General features: G+C 36.3%; 1 protein-coding gene and 1 pseudogene across 4 annotated transcripts in view; one reads left to right on the top strand and one right to left on the bottom strand.

The window, feature by feature from the left end:
- Positions 1-24,621, bottom strand: part of LNP1 (leukemia NUP98 fusion partner 1) — a 78,453-nt gene that overhangs the window by 15,340 nt on the left and 38,492 nt on the right. For all 4 annotated transcript variants that reach the window (XM_043992457.1, XM_043992460.1, XM_043992459.1 and 1 more), the window contains exon 2: positions 4,865-5,155. In XM_043992457.1, coding sequence (XP_043848392.1) covers positions 4,865-5,020 — 156 coding nt within the window. In that variant the 5' untranslated portion in view covers positions 5,021-5,155. The remainder of the gene's footprint in view (positions 1-4,864; positions 5,156-24,621) is intronic.
- LOC122746661 lies at positions 9,724-9,963 on the top strand (annotated as a pseudogene).

Below are 24,621 nucleotides of genomic sequence, written 5' to 3'. Positions count from 1 at the left end.
GGCCTAGTGCAGAACCTTGGGGGAAAAAACCAACAGTTTGGGGTGGGCAGGAGTTAGGGGGAAGGAACATGATAAGGATGAAGAGATAGCAAAGGAGACTGTGAAGGAGCTGTTAGACGCGTAAGAGGAGAATCAGAGGAATGGGGTGTCATGAAAACTCCAAAAGGAGAGATCAGAAGATGGTGGTCCCCATTGTCAAATGCAGCAGATAGGTCAGGAAGGGTAAGGACTAAAAAAAGGTCATCATATTTGGCAATTCCTGATGAAAAGATCATAGCTGAGTAGAAAACGTGAAACTCAAACACAAAAGTCAAAAGAAACCTAGGAAGGCAAATACATTTGAGCAATTGGAAGGATAATCAAGTCCTTACCTTCTAGTGAGGGAGAAGAAACATATATCCATCCCCTCAAAATTCTAATATCTTCAAAGGTAACAGAAGGAATTTTAAAAGTCAAATATAGGGCTTGCTGTGGTTTGTCCTATTGTGTTGGTTTTAAGAGAGGAAAGAAAAGGGAGGAAGAAAGAATTATCCTTGGGAAATGAGGGAGGAGGAGGAGGAATTGACTATTTCACATAAATGAAATGCTTGAGAAGAAATGTATACAAACATAGAGGAAGAGTTAGGTAGAATAGGCACCTAATGAACTCATTTTTATATGAACTAGATAAAGAATGGTTGAACACACATATATACAGAATTGGGTGTAAAAATATTTTAAGCTCAACAGAGAAATGGATAGAAATGAAGGAGATAGTGAAGTATGAGAGAAATGATTGTTTTTCTCTTATATTAATAACCAATTATTAATTGAGATTAAGGTTTGCCCTTTTCTATTTCCTCATTCAGAAATTAGCCCCTTGTAGTCAGCCTCTGAAGGACATTGTTGATGATAGATGAGATTGCCCAAATCCTTGGTGTACATGCTTTTTTTAATGTAAAAGATTACCAAAATAGTAATTTCGTATAAGAAAACTTGAATAAAAGAAAACAATGAAAAAAAGTGAAAATAGCATGTTTCAGTTTGTGTTCAATCAATATCAGTTCTTTCTTTGGATGTGGATAGCATGCTTCATCGTTAGTTCTTTGGGATTATCTTGGATCATTGTATGTAAATGCTTTTTAATCTCAGGTGGGACTCCACCTAACTAGGAGACCTTACAAACAGAATCCAGTCTAAATTAGATTTTGCCCTTAGGAAATAAGGCCCTGTATGCCCTTGAAACTTTCCATTAGAATTTAGGGTGACCTAGTTTATGAGGGGGAAAACCAAACAGCATGGTCTGGGTAGAGAAGGATTTTTTTTTTTTTTTTGCCCAGATTGCTGGAGGCAGTGGAGTCTCATATTAGATCATGCTCTCTGCAGGAGAAGCTGAAGACTTTTTGCCCACCTCCTCATTAATATGTCTATTGCCTCATTGATCGTTAGCCAATCATAGTTGATTTCCACCCTCAGGCACACCCCCTTTTTCTAAAGTCTTTATAAGTATTCAGAGGTTCCCCAAGATTCATCTTTGGTTTATGAAAGAAAGCTAAATGACCATCCTTTTATTAATTATTTGCTATCCATAATTAATAAAATTATTGATTACCCAGAAACTATGTTTCTCAAACTTTTCATATGTTTTCATATGATAATAGAGTCAGGAAGAGAATAACCATAAACAAAACAAATTTCACTGGTGGGGGTGAACATAAAAAGTAGATTTAAAAAGTATAAGAGGGGCAACTAGGTGGCGAAGTGGATAAAGTGCCAGTCCTGGATTCAGGAATACTTGAGTTAAAATCTGGCCTCAGACACTTGACAATTACTAGCTGTGTGACCCTGGGCAAGTCACTTAACCCTCATTGCCCTGCAAAAAAAAAAAATTTTAATATATGAGCTAGAGATTGGGGTCTGATTTAGTGAAGAGAAAAAGAATAGAGGAGTGGAATCAGACCATCTCAATTATCAAATGCTAGTTTTGATTTTTTCTTTGTTCAGCTCCTTCTTCTTTGTAAAGAGGGGGTCAGATGGAAAAAAGGAAAGTATATAAATTGTTATGATGGAAATACATAATTAACAATAATAACCATGAATACGAATGTGATGAAATCACTTTTAAATTGGAGGAGGTCAGGAAACTAGATTAAAAATCAGAACCTAACAATATGCTATTTACCCTAAACAAACTTGAAACATAAAGATTCACAAAGGGCTAAAAGGAGGAGCTGAAGTAGAATATTTTTATACTTCAGGTGAATTCAAAATAGTAGGAATGACAATCATTCTCTCTGACAAAGAAATAGTAAAATAGACATGGTTACAAGAGATAAGCAGGGAAATTATATTATGCTTAAAGGTGCCATAGATAATAAAATAAAATCAGTATCAAACATATATGCAGCAAATGGCATAGTATCTATGTACTTAAAAGTTAATTGAATCATAAGGATAAACAGAGAAGAAAAGAATAATAGATGGTACCTCAATTTGCCCTTCTTTAGACCTAGACAAATCTAACAAAAATAAGCAATAAAGTTAAAAATCTGAATAAAATCTTAGGAAAGTTAGATATGATAGCTCTCTGCTGATTACTGAATGAGAATAAAAAGGAATATACATATTTTTCCTCTACAAAAATTGACTATGCACTAGGACATAAATACCTCATAAACAAATACAAAAAAGTAGAAATATTAAACATATCCCTTACTGATGACAATACCACAAATATTATAATCAATTTTAAAAGGCCTTTGAAGAAAGGATTCAAGTTTAAGTAGACACTAAGTAATTTGATCCTAAAGAATGGATTGATCAAAGAACAAATCATAGAAGCAGTATATAATTTCCTTAAACAAAATGAAAATAATGGGAAAATATACTAAATCTTTTGGGATATAGTCAGCATGGTCTTAATGGGAAAATTTACATCTCTTCACATTTTCATTTAAAAAAATTTTTTTAATCATTGAACTGGGTATGCAACTAAAGCAATTATAAAAGAATAAAACAAAATCCCTAGCCAAATACAAAAATAAAATTTCTTAAAATCAAGTAAGAGATAAGCAAAATTGAAAAGAGAAAATTATTAATAAGACTAGGGATTAATTTTTCAACTCACAAAATAGATAAACCTATTTGATTATTTGATTTTAAAAATCTAGTTGTCAATATAAAAAAATGAAAAAAGACAATTTACAATAAATGAAGAGAAAATAAAGGAAATCATTAAACTATTTTTCCCCAATCACATGCCAACAAATTGCCTACTTAAATGAAATGGAAGAATATTTATCAAAAATACAAAATACCAAAATTCACTGAACTATAAACAGAGAATTTAATTATCCCAGTCTCAGAAAAAGAAATTGAACAACTATAAAATATATTTTTTTTTAAATTTATGGACAAGATAGATTCACAAGTAAATTCTACCAAACTTTAAAAGAATAATTATTTCCAATGTTGCATAAATTGTTTGCAAAAATAGGGAAACAAAGAATCCTACCAGCACCCTGCTTTGAATCTAAGATGGTTCCATTGCCCAAACCAGAAAGAGACAAAGAAAGGAACCTATAAACCAATATCTCTAATGAACAGTAATACATAAAATATTGATAATAAATTAGAAAAAGGCTAAAACAATATATTAAAATGTTTTACACTACAACCAAACTAATACATGACTTAAAAGAGAGAGAGTAGAAGGAAGTTCAGAAGAGGACACAAATGCGTAGGCCAGTGTTGCAACTATCATGCTAAATTTGAAGTATATGAAATAAAATACAAAAAACTAGAATCCCATCTCCCTGCTTCCTATCCTTTCCACTCCCAACTCCCTTCACCCACATCTTTAAAAACATAAAGGGAAAGGAAGATGGACTCTCAAAGGCAAGAATCTTGGAAAAGTTTGTTGCAAATGAAGTTATGTGTACTAACATCTACATAGTCATGCCTTCTTATGCAATACTCTTTTTCAGTTCTTTGTATAAAGAGATGTTCATATTTGTTAAAGGTTGTCAACTTCACAAAAATAAAAAGGATTTTTAAAAAACACAAACTGTTATAACTGCCTCCACTGTAAGCCAAGGTTGAATATGTTTATCTATAAAAGTAAAGTACTTTTTCAGTCTTTATTCAGAATCAAAGATAAAAGAACTTTGAAATCATCTAGTCTGATCCCCTCATTTTTTACAGATGAGAAAACTGAAGCCTAGAAAAAATTAAGTATATTTATCAAGATCATTATCTGATAAGTGATATGGGTCTGAAAGATAACCTATTACTTGAACTGATAACCTATTTTTCATATTTCTGGAGAATAGAAGAAGAGAAAATAAATATAAATTCCCCAAAACAGATTCAGGGGAATCCAGTGCTAAAAATTAAAAATCCCCACCCTCCTCCCAATATATCTCCAACATCTTTTGGCCTTGAAGAAACTTAGAATGGAGGGCTACTTCCTGGTTATTGGTGGCACAAGAAGTGACATAAAGAACTGGATACCTATACTTCTATACAACAAATAGTGATGCTCCCAGCAAAAGCTGAAGAGTACTGACATTCTGAAGACAAGAACTATTGCTTCTGTTTATCTGGGAGTTTCAAGGTGACTACACTCAACTATTTCCCTTTCATTAGCTTCATAGACAGGGCTTTGTTTCTATCACACTGTAGGAAACATTGCTGGTTTCCTACCTTAGAGTAGAAGGATTTGGGCTGTCTCTCTCAGTAAAAGCTCGGATGAGCTCAGGGAAGGGAAAAAGATTAAATTCATTTAAGGTCACGAAAACTTGGCCATGCCAATGGAGTCTTTAAAAATTACTTTGGAACAACCCTTCCTTTATTCCCCCACTTCCGTTCTGCAGTAATAACTTACTGGACAAGGCAGGGAGGTTCTTCTATTTCTGATTTCCTGGGATCGGCGTTCCCTATGGTTTCTTAATTCTCTCTCATTTTCATCAATCCAGCTGTGGCCCCAGAAGCTGCTCATCCATTTGGCAAAAGAAACATCATCATCTTCTTCATTTTCCATATACAGACGATTCAAAACAGCAGAGTTTGTCACCCAATATGACAAAAGCAAATATTATAAAACAGAGCTCCAACAAGATCTCTCCAAAACATGAAAAGAGAATGGAATTTCCAAATGGTCTCTGATAATGAGATCCTTAAAAAAAAAAAAAAAGATTTATAAAATAATGACATGCACCACAGGGAGCTTCAGGCAGTGTCTATTTATAAGTTAACCTGCTCCCTCTCCTCCCCCCTTTTCAAAACAAGAGGCTTTTTAATCTTTTCATTACAGGGATGCTTATGCTACATAGCCTTAAGGGTGGGAAGCCCAGTCCACTGCTTGTTTTCCTATGCACTCAGTTATTTAATGCATCTCCAGCTGTCAATAACATTGGAATGCTACCAGCCAAAACATGCCTGGAAGGTGTAGGCTGGCTTGGAAATGGGGCCATAGTTCGAAAGTATAGGAATGGATATATTGACCCAAGCCTGAAAGATGAACAGCTATGGGCAAACATGCATCAGGAAGTCATTCAATTCCTATTCCCTACTGTTACAAAAAAATTTTAAAGATATTCTGGCTAATGCAAATTATTATAATAATTCATATACAAGTGCTTTTCTCACTAGAACTCCGAGATAAAATCAAGGTCTTCTGGGAAAGAGTTCTATGTTTATTTTCTCAAGGTAAAGTGGAGGGAATATGCTCCATAGAGAGAATTTTATTTGTGGTAAAAAATTAGAATCTCATCTCCCTCCTTCCCTGTCTCCCTACTCCTTTCACCCACAAGCTTTATAAACATCAAGGGAAGGGAAAAAGGATACTCAGAGGCAGGAGCCTTGGAAAAGACTGACTGTTACAACTGAAGGACAAATGCCTAAGTTCTAAAGTATCGAGTACTGTAGAGTTTTTGTTTTTGTTTTTGTTTTATAAATAGATATACAGAGAACTGGGATAAACTCAGAGGAGAAGAATATCATTTCAGCTTCAACATGAAGGATCCATGACTCAGGGCTCAAATATAAACACCTTTTTAGCTTTTGGAGTTCTTCACAACTTGGCCCCAACCTATCTTTCCAATTATGTATGTCATACCTTACTTTCTTTCATGCATTCAACTCTCCACCCAAAGCAACCAGCTTACTGTTTCTCACTTATGATGCTCTGTCTCCTGTACCTTTACACTGGCAAGTTCCTCATGACTGGAATACTTTCCATTCTGCCTCTTAGAATCCTTTGTTTCAGGGTGGGGCAGCTAAGTGGTGCAGTGGATAAAGCACTGGCCCTGGATTCAGGAGGACCTGAGTTCAAATCCAGATCAGACACTTGACACTAGCTGTGTGACCCTGGGCAAGTCGCTTAACCCTCATTGCCAAAAAAAACCCCAGAATCCCTTGTTTCCTTAAGCAATACCTTCTGCATGAAGCCTATACTGACTGCTCCCCCCCTTCCTCAGTAGATAGTACCCTCAAGCCACAAAAATTTACATTGTATTTATTTTTATATACTTTATTTATGTTATTGTCCCTAATAGAATGTAAGCTACTTAAAGGCACGAATTATTTCTTTTTTTTCTTTATATCTCTAGTATCTAATACAGTTCTTGGCACATAGTTGGCTTAATAAATACTTTTTGATTGCTATAGGTTAGGTACAAGGAAACACAATAGCAGTCATGTCTGTTAGATCTTTGAATAGACTATAAAGAGATACTGTAGGCATCCCCCCTTCACTGGGTAACCTTACAAAAACTATAGATTTTTATCTTGTCAAAGATGGATTAGGCATAAGCCTGATTACAACCATCTCTATTAACTATGACATCTCAAGGTGATTCTATAAACAGATTACTCTAGGACATATACCTACTAGCCTGCAAAAACTGTACTAGCCCTACTCATCTGCATCATAAGTTTCAATTCTAACCCTAAGCAAACATTTTGGAAAGAATCCACTCTGAAAAAAAATATGAAGAAAGAAGAAGGAGGATGAGAAGGAAAGGAAGGAAGGAAAGAAAGAAAGAAGGAAGGAAGGAAGGAAGGACCTAAGCCTACATAATTATTGGCCCTGGAGAAGAATCAAGAAAATGTACATCTCTTTCTTTATCACAGAGGTGGAGGACAATGGATATAGAATAGTGCATACATCATCAAAAGCAGTCTGCAAAAAATTTTATTAGTCCAGTTCATCTATGTCCTATGTTTAAATTCTAGGTCTAAGTAAACATTTTGGAAATAATTTTTTCTAAAAAACACACACACAGAGAAGTTCAATGGGGAAACCCTTCTGCCTATGGCCTCTCTGTAAGACAAAGATTATTTAGACAATATTCACATCTGAGAAGAGGGAAAAAAGGAGGCAGCTAGAGAAAGGATCTTCTTTCTCTAAATTTAGCTTTCTTATTTTAACTCTCATTGAATGTCCATTGCTTTCTACTTTTTCCATAAGGATGCAGTGCACATGCAAATGTTCTCTCAACAAGTTAAGAACTTGGATGATTTACAAATGTATAGAAAATAGTGGAATTGAGTGTTATGTAGCAGCACAGGAACTTTCCAGCACTCTAAAAGCATTTCAAATATAATTTATTGAATTAGCAGATGGTTTACCTGGAATAGGTGGTATCATATTTGGACTCCTGTATTTTTCTTCTTAGGCTTCTTTAATTATTTGACAATAGTTGCACTTTTGATACTTACCAATGTCATTCATGCTAATGTCATCACACATACTGGTATCATTATATTCATGGCAAATAGCATCAATTTCAAGTCCATGCCAAGTCCAATAGCAAGACTTAGGGTCATGTTTTCCACTTTTATTTAAATTCTTATGCAACAGCCTAATTTCCTTAAAGCCCTGTGATCTAATATATGGTATAGTGTTGGTCATAAAACCAATAGTTAACATTATTAAATGCCCACCTACTGAGTAGCACAGTGCCTGGCACAAAGTAGACACTTAACAAATGTTTCTTAATTGTCTACTCTGGGAATATTGAATAGAAAACCTGAAGAACCAGTCTCAAATTCAGTAAAACCTGCGTTTAGATTCTGCCTTTGACAAACACTAGCTCTGTGACCCTGGGTAAGACACTTAAACTCTCAATTCCATAAGTAATACTCTGAGACTATGAGCTACAGAGCAGTTGTTGATCTGCATTGGTAGAGGGCATTTCCCCACTGAGATTTCCTTACTAAAATCACAGATCCCATCCAAATATTTCAAACTACTTTGTGCAAAGCACTGTGTAAGGAACTGGGGAAAATACAAGATAAGATCATTGCTTAATGCAACTGACAGTCCTGTAGGAGGATCTCCCTCTCTCTCTCTCTCTCTCTCTCTCCCTCTCTCTCTCTCTCTCTCCCTCTCTCTCTCTCTCTCTCTCTCTCTCTCTCTCTCTCTCTCTCTCTCTCTCTCACACACACACACACACACACACACACACACACACACACAGATAATTAGAATATAGGCAGGGATTATTTGCCCTGAGTGGAACCTTTCCAGTGAGGCCTCAATTGCCTACTGTCACAAGCCAGGGCATTTTAAGCTGCATTGGAGAGGTTCCAATAAGGGCAGAGGCAAACACAACCCATATTACAAATATATGAAAGGTTAAAAAAGAAGTACTGTGCCAGGTCCTAGAGAAAAGATTGTTATTGACAGGGAGGATTAGGGAAAGCTTCAAGGAGGAGCCAGTATTTAATTCAATAGATGAAGACTAGAAAGAAGGGCATTCCAGACAGAGAGAAAATCATGAGCAAACACCTGGATGCTTTTGTTCATAAGGCATTTGTTGGGGGGAAGAGGGAGGGGAAAGGTTAGTCCAATTTGGTTGGAAGATAGACCATTTATAAGAAAGTAGAATGTGAGTGATATGTAGAGTGTAGGTGAGTGATATGAAATAAAGCTAGAAAAGTTGCATCACATTGGCAAAGATGACAAAAAGATGAGAGTAGTACATTTTGGAGTAACTAGGAAAACAAGCACAGTAAATGCACTCTTTGTGGAACTGTGAATCATTCTGATAATTCAGAAAAAAACAATTTGGAATTATATCAAAAAAGTTACTAAATTGCTCATAGCTTTTGAATCAGAGATACTATTAGAAAGAATCCAAAGACAAAGGAAAAGTCCCATCTATGCAAAAATATTTATAGTTATAATTTTGAAGAAGGAAATAACTGGAAACAAAGGGACCTGTAAGTTAGAGAATGGCTAAACAATTTGAACATAATGGAATATTATGGTACCATAAAAAATAACAAATATAAAGAAAACAGAGAAACTTTGGAAAACTCATATGGACTGATGCAGTAAAGTAAATAGAACTAGGAGTACAATTTACATGATGAGCACAAAAAGAAAACAATATTGAAAATTTTCAGAATTCTGAATACACTGACTAATCTGATTTATGCAGCATGCCTTCCAGGGGCAGCTAGGTGGCACAGTGGATAGACCACTGGCCCTGGAGTCAGGAGGACCTGAGTTCAAATGTGACCTCAGACACTTGACACAACAGCTGTGTGACCCTGGACAAGTCACTTAGCCCCAGTTGCCTCACCCCCCATAAAAAAAAAAAGAAAAAAAAGCATGCCTTCTACAGAAAGGTAATGAACAAAGGAAAGAAAGGCCGCATCTTTGGCTAAGGAGACTGCAAAGAATTGAGCAGGAGGAGGAATCTGGGCTCCCTTAAGTCCAGCCATGGCCTCATTATGTCGAAAGTTTCATTTAAGATCATGCTGACCTCGGACCATGGTTGCTGTATAAAGTATTCAGTGTTCCTAAAAAATATTCCTTTCACAGCAGTATTAAAGTTTGTTGCAGAAGAATTTAAAGTTCCTGGCAGAAACAAGTGCTATAATTACAAATGATGGAATACTGCTGGGAATGTTTCACTAAAGCATGGCTCAAAACTACAAATAATTCCTAGAGATTGTGTTGGGAGTTGTTAATTTCAGCTGAAGGGAAATTTACCATCATATTTCTAAATAAACATTGCATTCAGTCTGTCTACAATTTGATGTATCTTCCTCTATAAGGACACTGACCCTTTGTCTTAAGGAAGGAATACATCCTGTGAATAAAACATCTGCTGCCTTAAGAAAGAAACCAAGCTCTCCACTGCTACCTCACTACATTTATGAAAGGATTTTTTATTTTAGCTTTAAAATAGAAAGATCTTATTACTGAGAAGTAATTCTTTCCCAGTAAAATAAGAAAACTAAAATTGTGTGAATTTCCAATCATGTGTCAACCATAGATTAAATCATTTGAGTTATAATTAAGAATTGCTAGAGAACATAGAAAGAGGTGAATAAATATGTATATTTTGCATACAATATAAGAATAGCAGATAAACTAATTAATACATAAATATTTGTGTTTATTATCATTTGGGTTTTCTAGGTCACAATTGAATCTTCAGTTAACTCAGAAATACCATCAACTGAACAATATGAACTTATTCTAATTATAGAAAAAGCCATCTCAGGGCAGCTAGGTGGCACAGTGGATAGAACACCGGCCCTGGAGTCAGGAGTACCTGAGTTCAAATCTGGCCTCAGACACATAACACTTACTAGCTGTGTGACCCTGGGCAAGTCACCTAACCCCAATTGCCTCACTAAAAAAAAAGAAAGAAAGAAAGAAAAAGCCATCTCACACCAACTAGTCTACCTATGTTCCTGCAGAACTGAATTTGGTAGTGGGAATATATCTATTTTTGAATTCATCCTTTCATGAGTAAATTCTAAGAACTCTCATATAATTGTGTGCTTTTCATATGGATAATTTTGCATTGAAGTCTGAAAGAGAATGAATGCCATTGAGAAGACCTGAAATCATACAAAGCTTAAGAAAGTGCCATGATCCACCCATTAGTGTGCTGAACCCAAAGTTAAAGGGGCCTGGCAGGGAAGAGAGAGACAGTTTAAGCACCATGATCACTGAAAACAGAAAAGTCAATTTAAAACTGAAGTAGTAGGAAAGAAATAAAGGAGTAAATCATACAGGAGATAAGAAGTAACACAAGATGACCCACAAAATCCAGAAAGAAATAGAATGAATGCCCCAAAAAAAGTCAAGATGAGGAAAAACAAAGCAACAGAGTAGAGAAGAAAAAAGTAAATATTAAATTGTGTAAACAAGTAGGAGAAGAGAGCCAAGTATCTACTCTTTTAATTACTGTCGAGGATAAAACATCTATGCCTTTCCAAAAACCTATAAGGAAAAGAAGAGATAAACCCTTAAACGAAAAGGAAATGGGTTGTAATAGTAAAATGTTAATGCACAGGTATGATACTTAGTATGTTGGCTCATGTAAATTGTATGAAATCAAGGCTCAGAAAAAAAGCAGCTTAAATTCTTTGTTACTTTTTTTTTTTTTCCGGTAAGGCAATTGGGGTTAAGTGACTTGCCCAGGGTCACACAGCTAGTAAGTGTTAAGTGTCTGAGGCCGGATTTGAACTCAGGTACTCCTGACTCCAGGGCCGGTGCTTTATCCACTGTGCCACCTAGCTGCCCCTCTTTGTTACTTTTTAGTAAAACACAGCTGGTATACACAGTGATATCATCTCATGATGTTCCTGTTTTTGACCTAATGCTCATTGAAAAGGCAAAAGATTCTTATGAAAAAATACAATTATCTAGCCATGTGTATTTTCTGAATGATGTTTTTGGTATTGTAAAGTTATATATGACATTAGAAAGCTAGATTTGATTGATCTTAATTATGATTAAGGTACAGCAAGATTCTTAGCTATCACAACGTGGTGAATTTAGCAAAGGCAGTAAAATTAAGACAAAAAAGTAAACTATTATATTTTTGAAATATAGAAGAATTAAATATTAGCCATTACTAACACAGACCCATTCCCTAAGCATTTCAATTAACTACAGTTATACTTTAATACTGTTTATAGGCCAAAATATGCTTGCATTTATGTATTGCAGAAAAATAAAATGGTGTGATGAAATAATTTACATTATTAGGTTTTAATCTGTATCAAATTATCCTTAAAGATAAATTACATCAAAAAAAAGAAAAGTAATGAACTAAAGTTGAGGCATACATTTCCAGACATGGCCAATGTGTTGATTAATTCAGCTTGACCATACCTATTTGTCACAAGGGAAAGTTCTATTATGGTAGGAGGGAGAGGGGTTTGGTCCAGTCAGTGGGAAGTGACAGTGATATAAATAGCAACAGCGGCGATGATGATGATGATGATGATGATGATGATGATGATGATGATGATGATGATGATGAAGAAACATCCTTAATGCATTTTAAAACTAATTTTACTTGGAAAAAAAGAAATAAAAGTCAAATTTTTTTTGTTTATTTTGATGACCTAACGGTTGAAATGAATTAAACAACTGAGTCCCGGGGCAGCTAGGTGGCGCAGTGGATAGAGCGCCGGCCCTGGAGTCAGGAGTGCCTGAGTTTGGATCCGGCCTCAGACACTTAACACTTGCTGGCTGTGTGACCCTGGGCAAGTCACTTAACCCCAATTGCCTCACTAAAAAATTAAAAACAAAAAAAACCAACTGAGTCCCAAGAAAATTAAGAGCTACAAGGGAGCCTGAATAAAATTAGGAAACTAAAATGCCAAGAATGAATTGGTCATTTGCTAAATCAACCTGATAGTGGGGTTTTTATCATAAAAGTATTTTATTATTTTCCAGTTACATGTAAATATAGTTTTCAACATTTGTTTTCACAAGATTTTTAGTTCCAAATTTTTCTCCCTTCACTCCCCAAGACAGAAAGCAATGTGACATAGGTTATATATGTACAATCACATTAAACATTTCTGCATTAGTCATGCTGTGAAAGAAGAATCAGAACACAAGGGGAAAAACCTCAAAAAAGAAAAAAAAACAAAAGTAGAAACAGTATAGTTCAATCTTCATTCAGAATCCACAGTTCTTTTTTCTGGATGTGGAGAATATTTTTCAGCATGAGTTCTTTGGAATGTCTTGGATCATTGCACTGCTGAGAAGAGTCAAGTCTATCACAGTTGATCATCACACAATGAATCAACCTTATTATTAAGAAGTTTAATATTATTGCAGAAGTTTATCTTTCCCCTCCTGTCCCCATCATTGCAGATATGTTTGCATCACAATGCATGGGGATCATCATGCTTCCTTCTGACTCAGCTACCCCCACTGAATTGTGGATATGTACACCATCTCTCTCACCAAAACACTCCTCTGGCAGCAGCTTGGTGGTACAGTGGATAAAGCACTGGCCCTGCATTCAGGAGGACCTGAGTTCAAATCTGGCCTCAGACACTTGATACTTACTAGCCGTGTGACCCTGGGCAAGTCACTTAACCCCCATTGCCCAGGAAAAAAAGAAAATAAAAACAATAAAAACACTCCTCTTCATAATAAAGATATTGCATGAGTGGACAGTCTCTACTGGTGATGGCATATGTGCAATGTGTAGTGGCTTTTATGAGTTTTTTTTTCCTTTCCCAGCCCTTCTGCCAATTCACTGGATACTATAGGAAGTTCTTTTCCTCTCCAAAAATTGATAATACACTAAACAATATGAGCTTCTTTACTATCCACCATTACTAGTATGGGCAAGGACTCAGAGGATGTAGTAAATAAGCCAGTAATAATGATGACTGGTTGAACATGAGGTAAGTAGGGTAGTCTTTGCCAACAGGCCACTCAATTGATTACCTGAATGATGGAATTAAGCAGGTGAACATTCAATCTCAGTACATTTTCAGGAAGGCTTACTAATGAAGTTTCAAGCGAAGAGCCAGACCTGGTCCCCTCTCCTCAAGGGTTCATTGGGAATTCAATGGTAATCAAGCCTTATGTATATGCTATTCTGGTTACATGTACAGTACACTAAAAATCAATCTAGCTACCAACTCTCCCAGAGTTTGATTATAGGATCTTGATTATTTGACCATTGATTATAGGAGTTTCAGTGCTTGTAATGAATATAGTTGAAAGCGGTAGTTAGGATAGAAAGACAAAGGATCAAAGATCTAGAGCTGGAAGGAACCTCAGAAACTATTCCAAACTCCCAATCTTATGGATGAAGAAGCTAAGGTCCTGAAAGTTTAAATTTAAGTACCCAAGGTCACTCTGGTAGTAAGCTTCAGAGGTGAAATTTGAACTCAGGATCTCTGAATTCAGAGTCAATGCTTTTTCCATTGTGCCAAGCTATATTCTGGCTAGATAGCTGATTATAGATAGGTGACTATTATAGTCATTATAATAGAACTCCATAGTAGGAAATAGGACCTGGAGATACCACTCTAGAATTTGGTTTATATATTCTATCAGTCAATTAAACTGAGGCAAATATGTTAAGAAAAGCTGACTTTTTAAATGAACAGCTAAGAATAAAGTGCTCCAGGAATTTGAGATAAATTGGAGGTCCTGCTAAGAGATTCCTTTCCTGAAAGGAAAGACCATAAAGATGGAAAATTTCTTTTAAAAAAATTTTTTTAATTAGAAAATGTTTTTTCAATTACATGTAAAGATACTTTTTGAGTTCCAAATTTTTCTTCCACTCTCCCTTCCCTCCCTCTCCTGAACCCAGCAAGCAATCTCATATAGGTTATACATTACAATCATGTTAAACATATTTCCACATTAGTCATGTTGTAAAAGAAGAATCAAAACAAAGGGGAAAAATGAAAGAATAAACAATGACAAAAACAAAGCAACAACAAAAGTGAAAATAGTATGCTTCAATCTGCATTCAGACTCCATAGTTCTTTTTTCTGAATGTGGAGAGCATTTTCCATCATGAATCTTTTAGCATTGTCTTGGATCACTGTATTGCTGAGAAGAGTTAAGTCTACCACAGTTGATCATCACACAATGTTTGATGCTGTGTACAATGTTCCCTTGGTTCTGCTCATTTCACTCAGCATCAATTGATGTAAGTCTTTCCAGGATTTTCTGAAATCCATCTGCTTATCATTTCTTACAGCACAATACTATTCCATTACATTCATATACCACAACTTGTTTAGCCATTGCCCAATTGATGGGCATCCCCTCAATTTCCAATTCTTTGCCACCACAAAAAAGAGTAGCTATAAATATTTTTGAACATGTGGGTCATTTTCCCTTTTTTATTATCTCTTTAGGATATAGATATAGTAGTGGTATAGCTGGATCAAAGGATATGCAGTTTTATAGCCTTTTGGCCATGGTTCAAAATTGTTCTCCAGAATGATTGGATCAGTTCCCAGCTCCAACAGTCCATTAGTGTTCCAATTTTCCCACATCTTCTCCAACATTTATCATTTTCCTTTTTTGTCATATTATTCAATTGGTTAGGTATGAGGTAGTAGTACCTCAGAGTTGTTTTAATTAGCATTTCTCTAATCAGTAGTAATTGAGATCATTTTTTTCATATGGCTATAGATAGCTTTAATTTCTTCATCTGAAAACTGCCTGTTCATATGCTTTGACCATTTCTCAATTGGGGAATGACTTGTATTATTATACATTGAAATAATTTCTCTATATATTTTAGATATGAGGCCTTTATCAGAAACACTGTTTCCCAGCTTTCTACTTTCCGTGTAATCTTGGTTGCATTGGTTTTCTTTGTGCAAACCCTTTTTAATTTAATGTAGGCAAAATGATTCCCTCTGCATTTCAAAATGTCCTCTATCTCAGCTTTGGTCACAAATTCTTCCCCTCTCCATAGATCTGACAAATAAACTATTCCTTCCTTTTCTAATTTGCCTATGGTATTACCCTTTTTTTCTAGATTATGTACACAATTTGGCTTTACTTAGGTGTATGGTGTAAGATGTAGGTCTATGCCTAGTTTCTGCCATACTATTTTCTAGTTTTCCCAGAAGTTTTTGTCAAGTAGTGTAAAGAATTAATTGGGGCAGCTAGATGGCGCAGTGGTAAAGCTCCGGTCCTGGATTCAGGAGTACCTGAGTTCAAATCCGGCCTCAGACACTTAACACTTACTAGCTGTGTGACTCTGGGCAAGTCACTTAACCCTCATTGCCCTGCAAAAAAAAAAAAAAAAAAAGAATTAATTGTGATTTGAGGTTTCTATGACCCCATCTTTGGCTAAAATTAGAAGTCCCAGCATGGACCCCAGCTGGCCTCAGGTGCCGCCGCCCCCACGTTGGCACGGTGCTCCACCCAATGACTGTGGCTGTCTCCATGGCTCTGCAGCTCATGTCATCACCATGTACTGATACCTACATGGGCCTGGCCAAATTACCATGACTAGAAGCCTGGTGAGGGCAGTCAGGTGACCTACAGTATTCGGAAGCTGGGAAGGCTGGCAGTTCTACAGCTGCCTGTTAATTCTGTCAATCCTGGCTGCCAGCCAATTAGCTTGGGGCTGTGTGAGGTCGGCCTGGTTTTTCTTGTTGGAAGGAGGACTTTCTGGGAAGGAAAAGGGAAGAGAGATTCATTTTGGCATGAGAGAGGGAGAGAGACAGGATGCAGCTATTTGCTCTTTGGGAACTGCTGTGTCTGGGCAGTGGTGTGATTGCAGGTCATATAATTTTCCTTCTCCTATTCCCTTTTTCTTTGTCCCTATTTTTATTAACCTTACTTGTATTTTATTTGTTTGTTTTTGCAGGGCAATGAGGGTTAAGTGACTTGCCCAGGGTCACACAGCTAGTAAGTGTCAGGTGTCTGAGGTCGGATTTTAATTCAGGCCCTGAATCCAGGGCTGGTGCTTTATCCACTGTGCCAACTAGCTGCCCCATGTATTTTAAATTTGTTCCCATCAATAAACCCTGTTTTGTTTTTTTCTGAAAGAGGCTGTTAATCTCCTTTCTTACCCCAATATTACAGTGAGCTGCCCAATTAAGTCCCCCATATTAAATTTGGCCCTTACAGATTGGCGAACTACGTAGGAGAGAGAAAGAGGCCAAGATTCCTTCATCTATCTATCTTAGGGAGCCAAAATATCTGCTCCAATCAGAACAAGGTCCTGGGCAAAAAAGAGCTCACTTACTCCTTCCTCCTCCAAGAAACCTCCTCTCCAATAGGAAAGAGTGCCATCCACTCACACATAGCTCCAACCTAATTGGCTGGTAGCTCTGATTGACAAGTCCCACAGGTGGTTCTATAGATGTAACTTCTAGATGCTAAAGTCACATGGTCTCTAAATCACATGTTTTCTCCTCATGGCGGAGCTTCCCTACAATATCTCTCCAACAGGGGTCCCATTCCAATTCTCACAATAGTGAGTTATTATCAAACAGGAGATTTCTATATTTGTTTACTGCTGTGTTTTGTGTGCCTAGTCTATTCCATTGATCTACTACTCTATTTCTTAGCCAGTACCAAATAGTTTTGATGGTTGCTGCTTTATAATATTGTTTTAGATCTGGTATAGCTAGGCCACCTTCCTTTTTCTTTTTTTTTTTTTTTATTAATTCCCTTGATATTCTTGACTTTTTGTTCTCCCAGATGAATTTTGTGATTATTTTTTCTAGCTGTATGAAATAATTTTTTTGGTAGTTTGATTGGTATGGCACTGAATAAGTAAATTAATTTAGGTAGAATTGTCATTTTTATTATATTAGCATGGCCTACCCATGGGCAATTAATGTTTTTCTATTTGTTTAGATCTGATTTTATTTGTGTGAAAAGTGTTTTACAATTGTGTTCATACAGTTCCTGGGTTTGCCTTGGCAGGTAGATTCCCAAATATTTTATATTGTCTACAGTTATTTTAAATGGAATTTCTCTATCTCTTGCTGCTGTGTTTTGTTGGTCATATATAGAAATGCTGATGACTTATGTGGGTTTGTTTTATATCCTTCAACTTTGCTAAAGTTGTTAATTGTTTCAAGTAGATTTTAGTTGATTTTCTAGGATTCTCTAAGTATAGCATCGTATTATTTGCAAAGAGTGATAGGTTTTTTTTCTACTTTGTCTATTCTAATTCCTTCAATTTGTTTTCTTCTCTTAAATGCTAAGGCTAACATTTCAAGTATAATACTGAATAATAGTGGTGATAATAGATACCCTTGTTTCACTCCTGATCTTATTGGAAAGGTTTCTAACTTATCCCCATTACATATAATGCTTGCTGATGGTTTTAGATAGATACTGTTTATCATCTTAAGAAAGCTCCATTTATTCTTATGCTCTCTAGTGTTCTTAATAGGAATGGGTGCTGTATTTTGTCAAAAGCTTTCTCTACATCTATTGAGATAATCATGTGATTTTAGTTAGTTTTGTTATTGATGTGATCAATTATGTTGACAGTTTTCCTAATATTGAGCCCTGCATTCCTGGTATAAATACCACCTGGTCATAGTGTATTATCCTGGTGATAAATTCCTATAATCTCTTTCCTAATGTTCTATTTAGAACTTTTGCATCAACATATATTAGAGAGATTGGTCTATAATTTTCTTTCTCTGTTTTTGTTCTTCTTGGTTTAGATATCAGCACCATATTTGTCTCAGAAAAGGAATTTGGTAGGATTCCTTCTTCACCTATTTTTCCAAATAGTTTGTATAGTATTGGAATCAATTGTTCTTTAAATGTTGGGTAGAATTTATTTGTAAACCCATCTGGTCCTGGAGATTTTTTTCTTTGGGGGTTCATTGATGGTTTTTTTCAATTTCTTTTTCTTAAATGGGCTTATTTAAGGATTTTATTTCCTCTTCTGTTAATCTAGGCAGTTTATATTTTTTTAAATATTCATCCATTTCCTTTAGATTGTCAAATTTATTGGCATGTAGTTGGACAAAATCACTCCTAATTATTGCTTTAATTTCCTCTTTGTTGGTGGTGAGTTCACCCTTTTCATTTTTGATACTGGTAATTTGGTTTTCTTCTTTCTTCCTTTTTTTAAAAAAATCATATTAACCAAAGGTTTATCTTTTTTATTGTTTTTTTTTTCATAAACTGTGAGGAAATGGGGAATGGTCTCCTCTCAAAAAGAATATAATAGTCACCATTCAAATTTTACTCCTCTGGACCTGTTTGAGGAAAAAGGTTTCCTTCTCCTCCCTCCCCCACCCCTCCAGCAAACAAAATCACATGGTTCAGGGAAACCCTGAGCTGGTCTCAATTAGGTCCACTCCTGAGCTGTGTCCATAGAAGTGAGGAGTTTAGAGGGCTGCCCCTTTGACTGTACTGCATTCCAATTGACTAGCATTTGGCGCCAGTGTCTTGACTCAAAAATTGTAACTGAGGAATAAGAGAGGGGCCAGCCGGTTGAGATAAAAGGGCTCCTGAGTCCCACACTCGATGACATTTCCATTAGGGAGCTGGCTGATTTGATTTTGAATGTATAAATAAAGACCTTTGATACTTCTCCAACACTAAGTCTCAGAAATTTATTTTATTTATTTATTTTTTTGTAGGGCAATGAGGGTTAAGTGACTTGCCCAGGGTCACACAGCTAGTAAGTGTCAAGTGTCTGCGGCTGGATTTGAACTCAGGTACTTCTGAATCCAAGGCCAGTGCTTTATCCACTGTGCCACCTAGCTGCCCCTTCAGAAATTTTTTAATGGGGTTTCTCACACCTTTTCATGCTTCTCTTGAGTCTTGTATTTGTAGACTGAATTTTTCTGTTCAGTTCTGGGCTTTTCATTAGGAAAGTTTTAAAGTCCCCTATTTCATTGAATGCCCATCTTGTCCCCTGAAATATTATGCTTAATTTTTTTGGATAGTACATTCTTGGTTGTAATTCCAGTTCCTTTGCCAGAAAGTTTCTTTAAGGTAAGGAATATTTTATGGACAAATAAATTGCTATTCTGTCAGGGTAACTGATCAGCTTATAGTGTCCATATTCAGGTGGTTTTTTTTTTCAATATTGCATCTGCTGACAGATGTTTGGTGACAGATGACTGATGTTTGATGACTTTTGATGTTTGGGAGCAAAGGTGATGACAAAGTTAACTATTGAAAAATAATGCCCAGAGGATCTGGTGTTGAGAACTGCCAAGCAATCTGAAGGTTATTCTACAGTTTTATTTCTCTATGGCTTTATCTCTGGCTCCTTTGTTGTTGGAAACAGTTTATATGAGTTATTTTTTTAATGTTTGTTAGAATTCAGTTATAAATATATTTGGGCCTCTTGGTTTTTTTTTTCTTTGAGAGTTCTTTTATGGTTTGTTCAATTTATTTTGCTGAGACTGGGTAATGCTTTTGTATTTTCTTGTTCTGTTCATTTTAATATTTCATACTTTTGTAAATATTCATCCACTCTAGTTATCATTCTGGCTTTTATATAATTGAGCAAGATGGCTTCTGAATTCTTATTTTATTAGTTTGGTTTTTTATCTCTTTAAAACTCAAATTAGTTAATGTTTTGTCCATCTTATTAGGCTGTTTTTTAGAAATAATTCTTCCTCTAAAGGAAAGGCCAGGACCTAATCATATAAAAGGACCCACAATGAGGTGTTTAACTTTAAAAGAGGCAGCAGAAGCAAGTAATCCTTTATAAGGTGTGAATGACTATCCTGAAAGAATTTTTTTTAAAGCAACACCATGGAGTGAATAATGAGGGTGACCTTTAAAATTCAGTTCACTGAGTCCAGGAGACAGATTAAAAGAGGAAAGCTGTTGATAAAACCAGTAAAATAAATATCCATGGGATTCAATCCCAAAAAATCCAGAGCTGAGGCCATCCCCAGAAGAACTTGGGTAGGGACTGGAAGACCAGAGGCAACATAGTTGATGGATCTAGAAGATACTCTAAGACAATAATCATCAAGATTCAGTCCTTAAGGACACAGAGCATACTCACATTGTTCTCTCCTTGCTTGATGGCCAGAGCTAGTTTCCTCTCTAATATCCCAGGAGTAATGTCCTCTCAGTAAGCAGTCATAATCTCTAGACATGACCAAAACACATACCAAAAGTACGAATATCAGTCCTGGCTGACCTTCCTCTGTATTGCCCATTCCCAACTTCAATAAGATCATTATCTTCCAATCCTGAATTTCTACACTATTTGTAAATTGGGCTGACCCAAAGCAGTCAAATCACCTTGGAATTTATGTTCAGTATCATAAGCAAATGAGATACTAGTACAAAGGTTGGCAAACAACCGGCAGACCAAGGCTCACAGCCCATTTTCATACAGGCTGGAGGACCAGATTTGGTCCTCAAGCTATAGTTTGCCAACTACTACTTAGCACTTGGTAAATGCTGCCCCTGAAACACAACTCATCAGCAGGGCAGGATGTAGTGATTTGTGCAGTTTTAGGACATCTGCCCTACCTTCAAGTGGTTGGGCTTTTTAATCCCCTCAGATGATTAGGAAATCATTTTAGTGGCAGAAAGCTGCATTAGGAGAGGAACAGCTTGATCCATGGCACTTGAGACAACCAAGTTTTAAGGATGGTCCCAATACATTTTAAGGAAAGCTTAGCCTATCATGAATGGGATAAGAAGCTGTCTCAAACTGAGTGAGACCTGGGAAAGATCTTAGCTTAAAAAGCCCAGGGACTTCCACAGCATCCAGGGCCATCACCAGTCATCCTGACCTACATCTTGCCACTGGATTCCAATGACTCAGGAGAAAAGAGTGAGGCTGATGACTTTGCACTGCCCTCCTTCACTTAAATCCAATTCACTTACAAATCAAAACATCACCATTTTGATATCATTAGTTCTCTTCAAGAATGAAGGACAGGGGCAGCTAGGTGGCACAGTGGATAAAGCACTGGCCCTGGATTCAGGAGGACCTGAGTTCAAATCTGGCTTCAGACACTTGACATTTACTAGCTGTGTGACCCTGGGCAAGTCACTTAACCCTCATTGCCCCACAAAAAAAAAATGGACAAACAAGAAGTTAGGATATTGCACCTATCATATAATGTCTCTAGCTAGAGTCTAAAAGAAAAAGAATAAAGAAAATTACAAATCCATAAATGCTATTTTCCAGAGTAGAAAAGGAATAATGATACCAGAAAACCCATCTGAGGAATATCCATAGTAGGATGAGGGGAAAAATAAAAGTGGTTGAACGGTCATGATCACCAATGCATTTACCACTACATTAGTTTTATCAATTCAAGATTTTTTTTCATTTTTAATTTCTTCTTTGTATTTCAAAACTTCTACTCTTCTGTTAGTTGAGGCTTTTGTTTCTCTAGTTGCTTTCAAGTTGCATGTTTGTGGGAAATGTGGGCCCCCCTCAAAGTTAATTAGGACTGTCTGGGAATATTTGGGAGGTAGATTCAGGCTTGGTTGGGAACAGAGGTGGGTGTTTGAGATGCTAGTTCTTGATGCCGGTCTTTGGCATGCAGATTGTGGCTGAGGAAGAAGGGAGGGGCCAGTCATGGAATAAAAGGGAATCACTATTTTTGCACCATTCCACTAGGGAATGGGCCCATTCTTGAGAGAATGTAAATAAAGACCTTTGATACTTCCTCCAATGCTGAGTCAGAAATTTTTGAATGCTTTTGTTTCTCACAATGTTCAATTCATTCTTTCATTTCTTGATTAAAGTGTTCTTGTTCTTGTTACTGTTCAGTTGAGTCTAACTCTTCATGACCCCATGGACCCATACTATCCATGGGGTTTTCTGGCAAAGATACTAGAGTAGTTTGCTATTTCCTTCTCCAATGGATTAAGGCAGAGGTTAAGTAGCTTAACCAGGGTCACACAGCTAGTTAAGTGTCTGACATCACATTTGAACTCAGATCTTCCTGACTCTAAGCCTGCAATCAATTCATTGAGCCACCTGTTTCTTGACCAAAACATTAGAGATATAAATTTTCTCACAACTATTTTGATTTTATCCTCAAAGTTATGATGTATTATTGTCCTTTTCTCTGATGAAATTACCTCTTTCTGTAATTTGTTCTTTGAGTTGCCTATTCTTTAAGATTATGTTAGATTATTTAACTTTGAATCCTTTCTTCAAAGAGCTTTTATTGAATATAAATTTTATTGTGTTCTGGTCATTATAGGATGTTTAATTTTTTCCCCATTTATTTATGACTTTTTTGCCCTAGCATATGGTCAGTTTTTCTAAAGGAGCTATACGGAGCTGGAAAATGTGTAACTTAATATGTACCAATTTTTTAAAAATGTCCTAAGCTTTCCTTAAAATGTATTGGGACCATCCTTAAAACTTGGTTGTCTCAAGTGCCATGGATCAAGCTGTTCCTCTCCTAATGCAGCTTTCTGCCACTAAATTATTTCCTAATCATCTGAGGGGATTAAAAAGCCCAACCACTTGAAGGTAGGGCAGATGTCCTAAAACTGCACAAATCACTACATCCTGCCCTGCTGATGAGTTGTGTTTCAGGGGCAGCATTTACGAAGTGCTAAGTAGCAGTTGGCAAACTATAGTTTGAACTCAAGTCCTGAATCCAGGGCCAGTGCTTTATCCACTGCACCACCTAGCTGCCCCCCAGAATTCTTAAGTCTTAAGTTTCTTCTAATGTTACTACTCTTGTGTAAATTATTTTCCTGGTTCTGCTCAATTCACTCTGCTTCAATTTATACTGTGTAAGACTTCCTGAAATTTTCTCCTTTGTCATTTCTTATGACTCAATAATATTCCATTACATTTATATATATATATATATATATATATATATATATATATAAAATTTGTGCAGCCATTTTCTAGTCATCAAAGTGGTGATCCTAAGGCACTCTCTAAATTTTAGTTCTTTTCTTTTCCTCCTCCTTTTAAATCCTCCTTTCTGGATCAAGAAGTTTGTTTCACTTGTTCTTTCTCTGTTATTATCTTCCTTCTTAACTGCACTGTCCCCTTTCCCGCCCCCCCCCCCCACAGGTGGCACAGTGGATAGAACACTGGCCCTGAAATTGGGAGGATTTAATTTCAAATCTCACCTCAAACACTTACTAGCTATGTGAACTTGGGCAAGTCACTTAAGCCCAATTGCCTTAAACATCTGTGGCCATCTCCAGTCATCCTGATGTATATCTTGCCACTAGACCCAGATGACTCTGGAGAAGAAAGTTAGGTTGATAACCTTGCACAGCCCTCCCTCACTTAAATCCAATTCACTGCAAGTCATGATATCACCTGGATGTCATGGTCCTCTTCAACAATGAAGGACAAACAACAAGAAGGCCCCCCCTGCCCCATTCCATTTCTTTTCTTACTGAATTTTATTTCTACAACAAACTGTGTTCAACCCTTCTTTTAGATAAAAATTAGGTGCATCTGATGTCTACTCCTTCATCTTTCCCCAATTTTTATATACTTCTCACACATCCCAATTATGAGAAACAGCAAATTCCATCCTCTTCTTCCTCCTTTCTACACTAGTATATAACTTTTACCCTCCATTCTCTTTCCCCATATCAAACCCTCAGAACAAAACCAATCTGTCCCCAAGACCTGTTTTTCTTACCTCTCCAATACCATTTGAAGACATTAAGTTTCTGAAGGGTTACTTGTATATCAACCCCATTAGAACGTTAGCAATACATCATGATACAAGTCTCAAATTTGTCAATTTTATTTTTTAAAATTTCTCTCTGGACTCCTGTGTTTTTATTTCAAAGTTCCTAATCAGCTTTGGCCTATTCATCAGAAATGCTTGAAAATCTTGTACTCTATTTCTCCCCATGTAGGATTATAAAGATCTTTTCAGGGTAAATTATTCTTGGTTATAAGTATATAT

This window comes from Dromiciops gliroides, chromosome 3 (genome assembly GCF_019393635.1).
Source record: "Dromiciops gliroides isolate mDroGli1 chromosome 3, mDroGli1.pri, whole genome shotgun sequence".
NCBI classification, from domain to species: Eukaryota; Metazoa; Chordata; class Mammalia; order Microbiotheria; family Microbiotheriidae; genus Dromiciops; species Dromiciops gliroides.
This window is presented reverse-complemented; position numbering and strand designations above follow the sequence as displayed.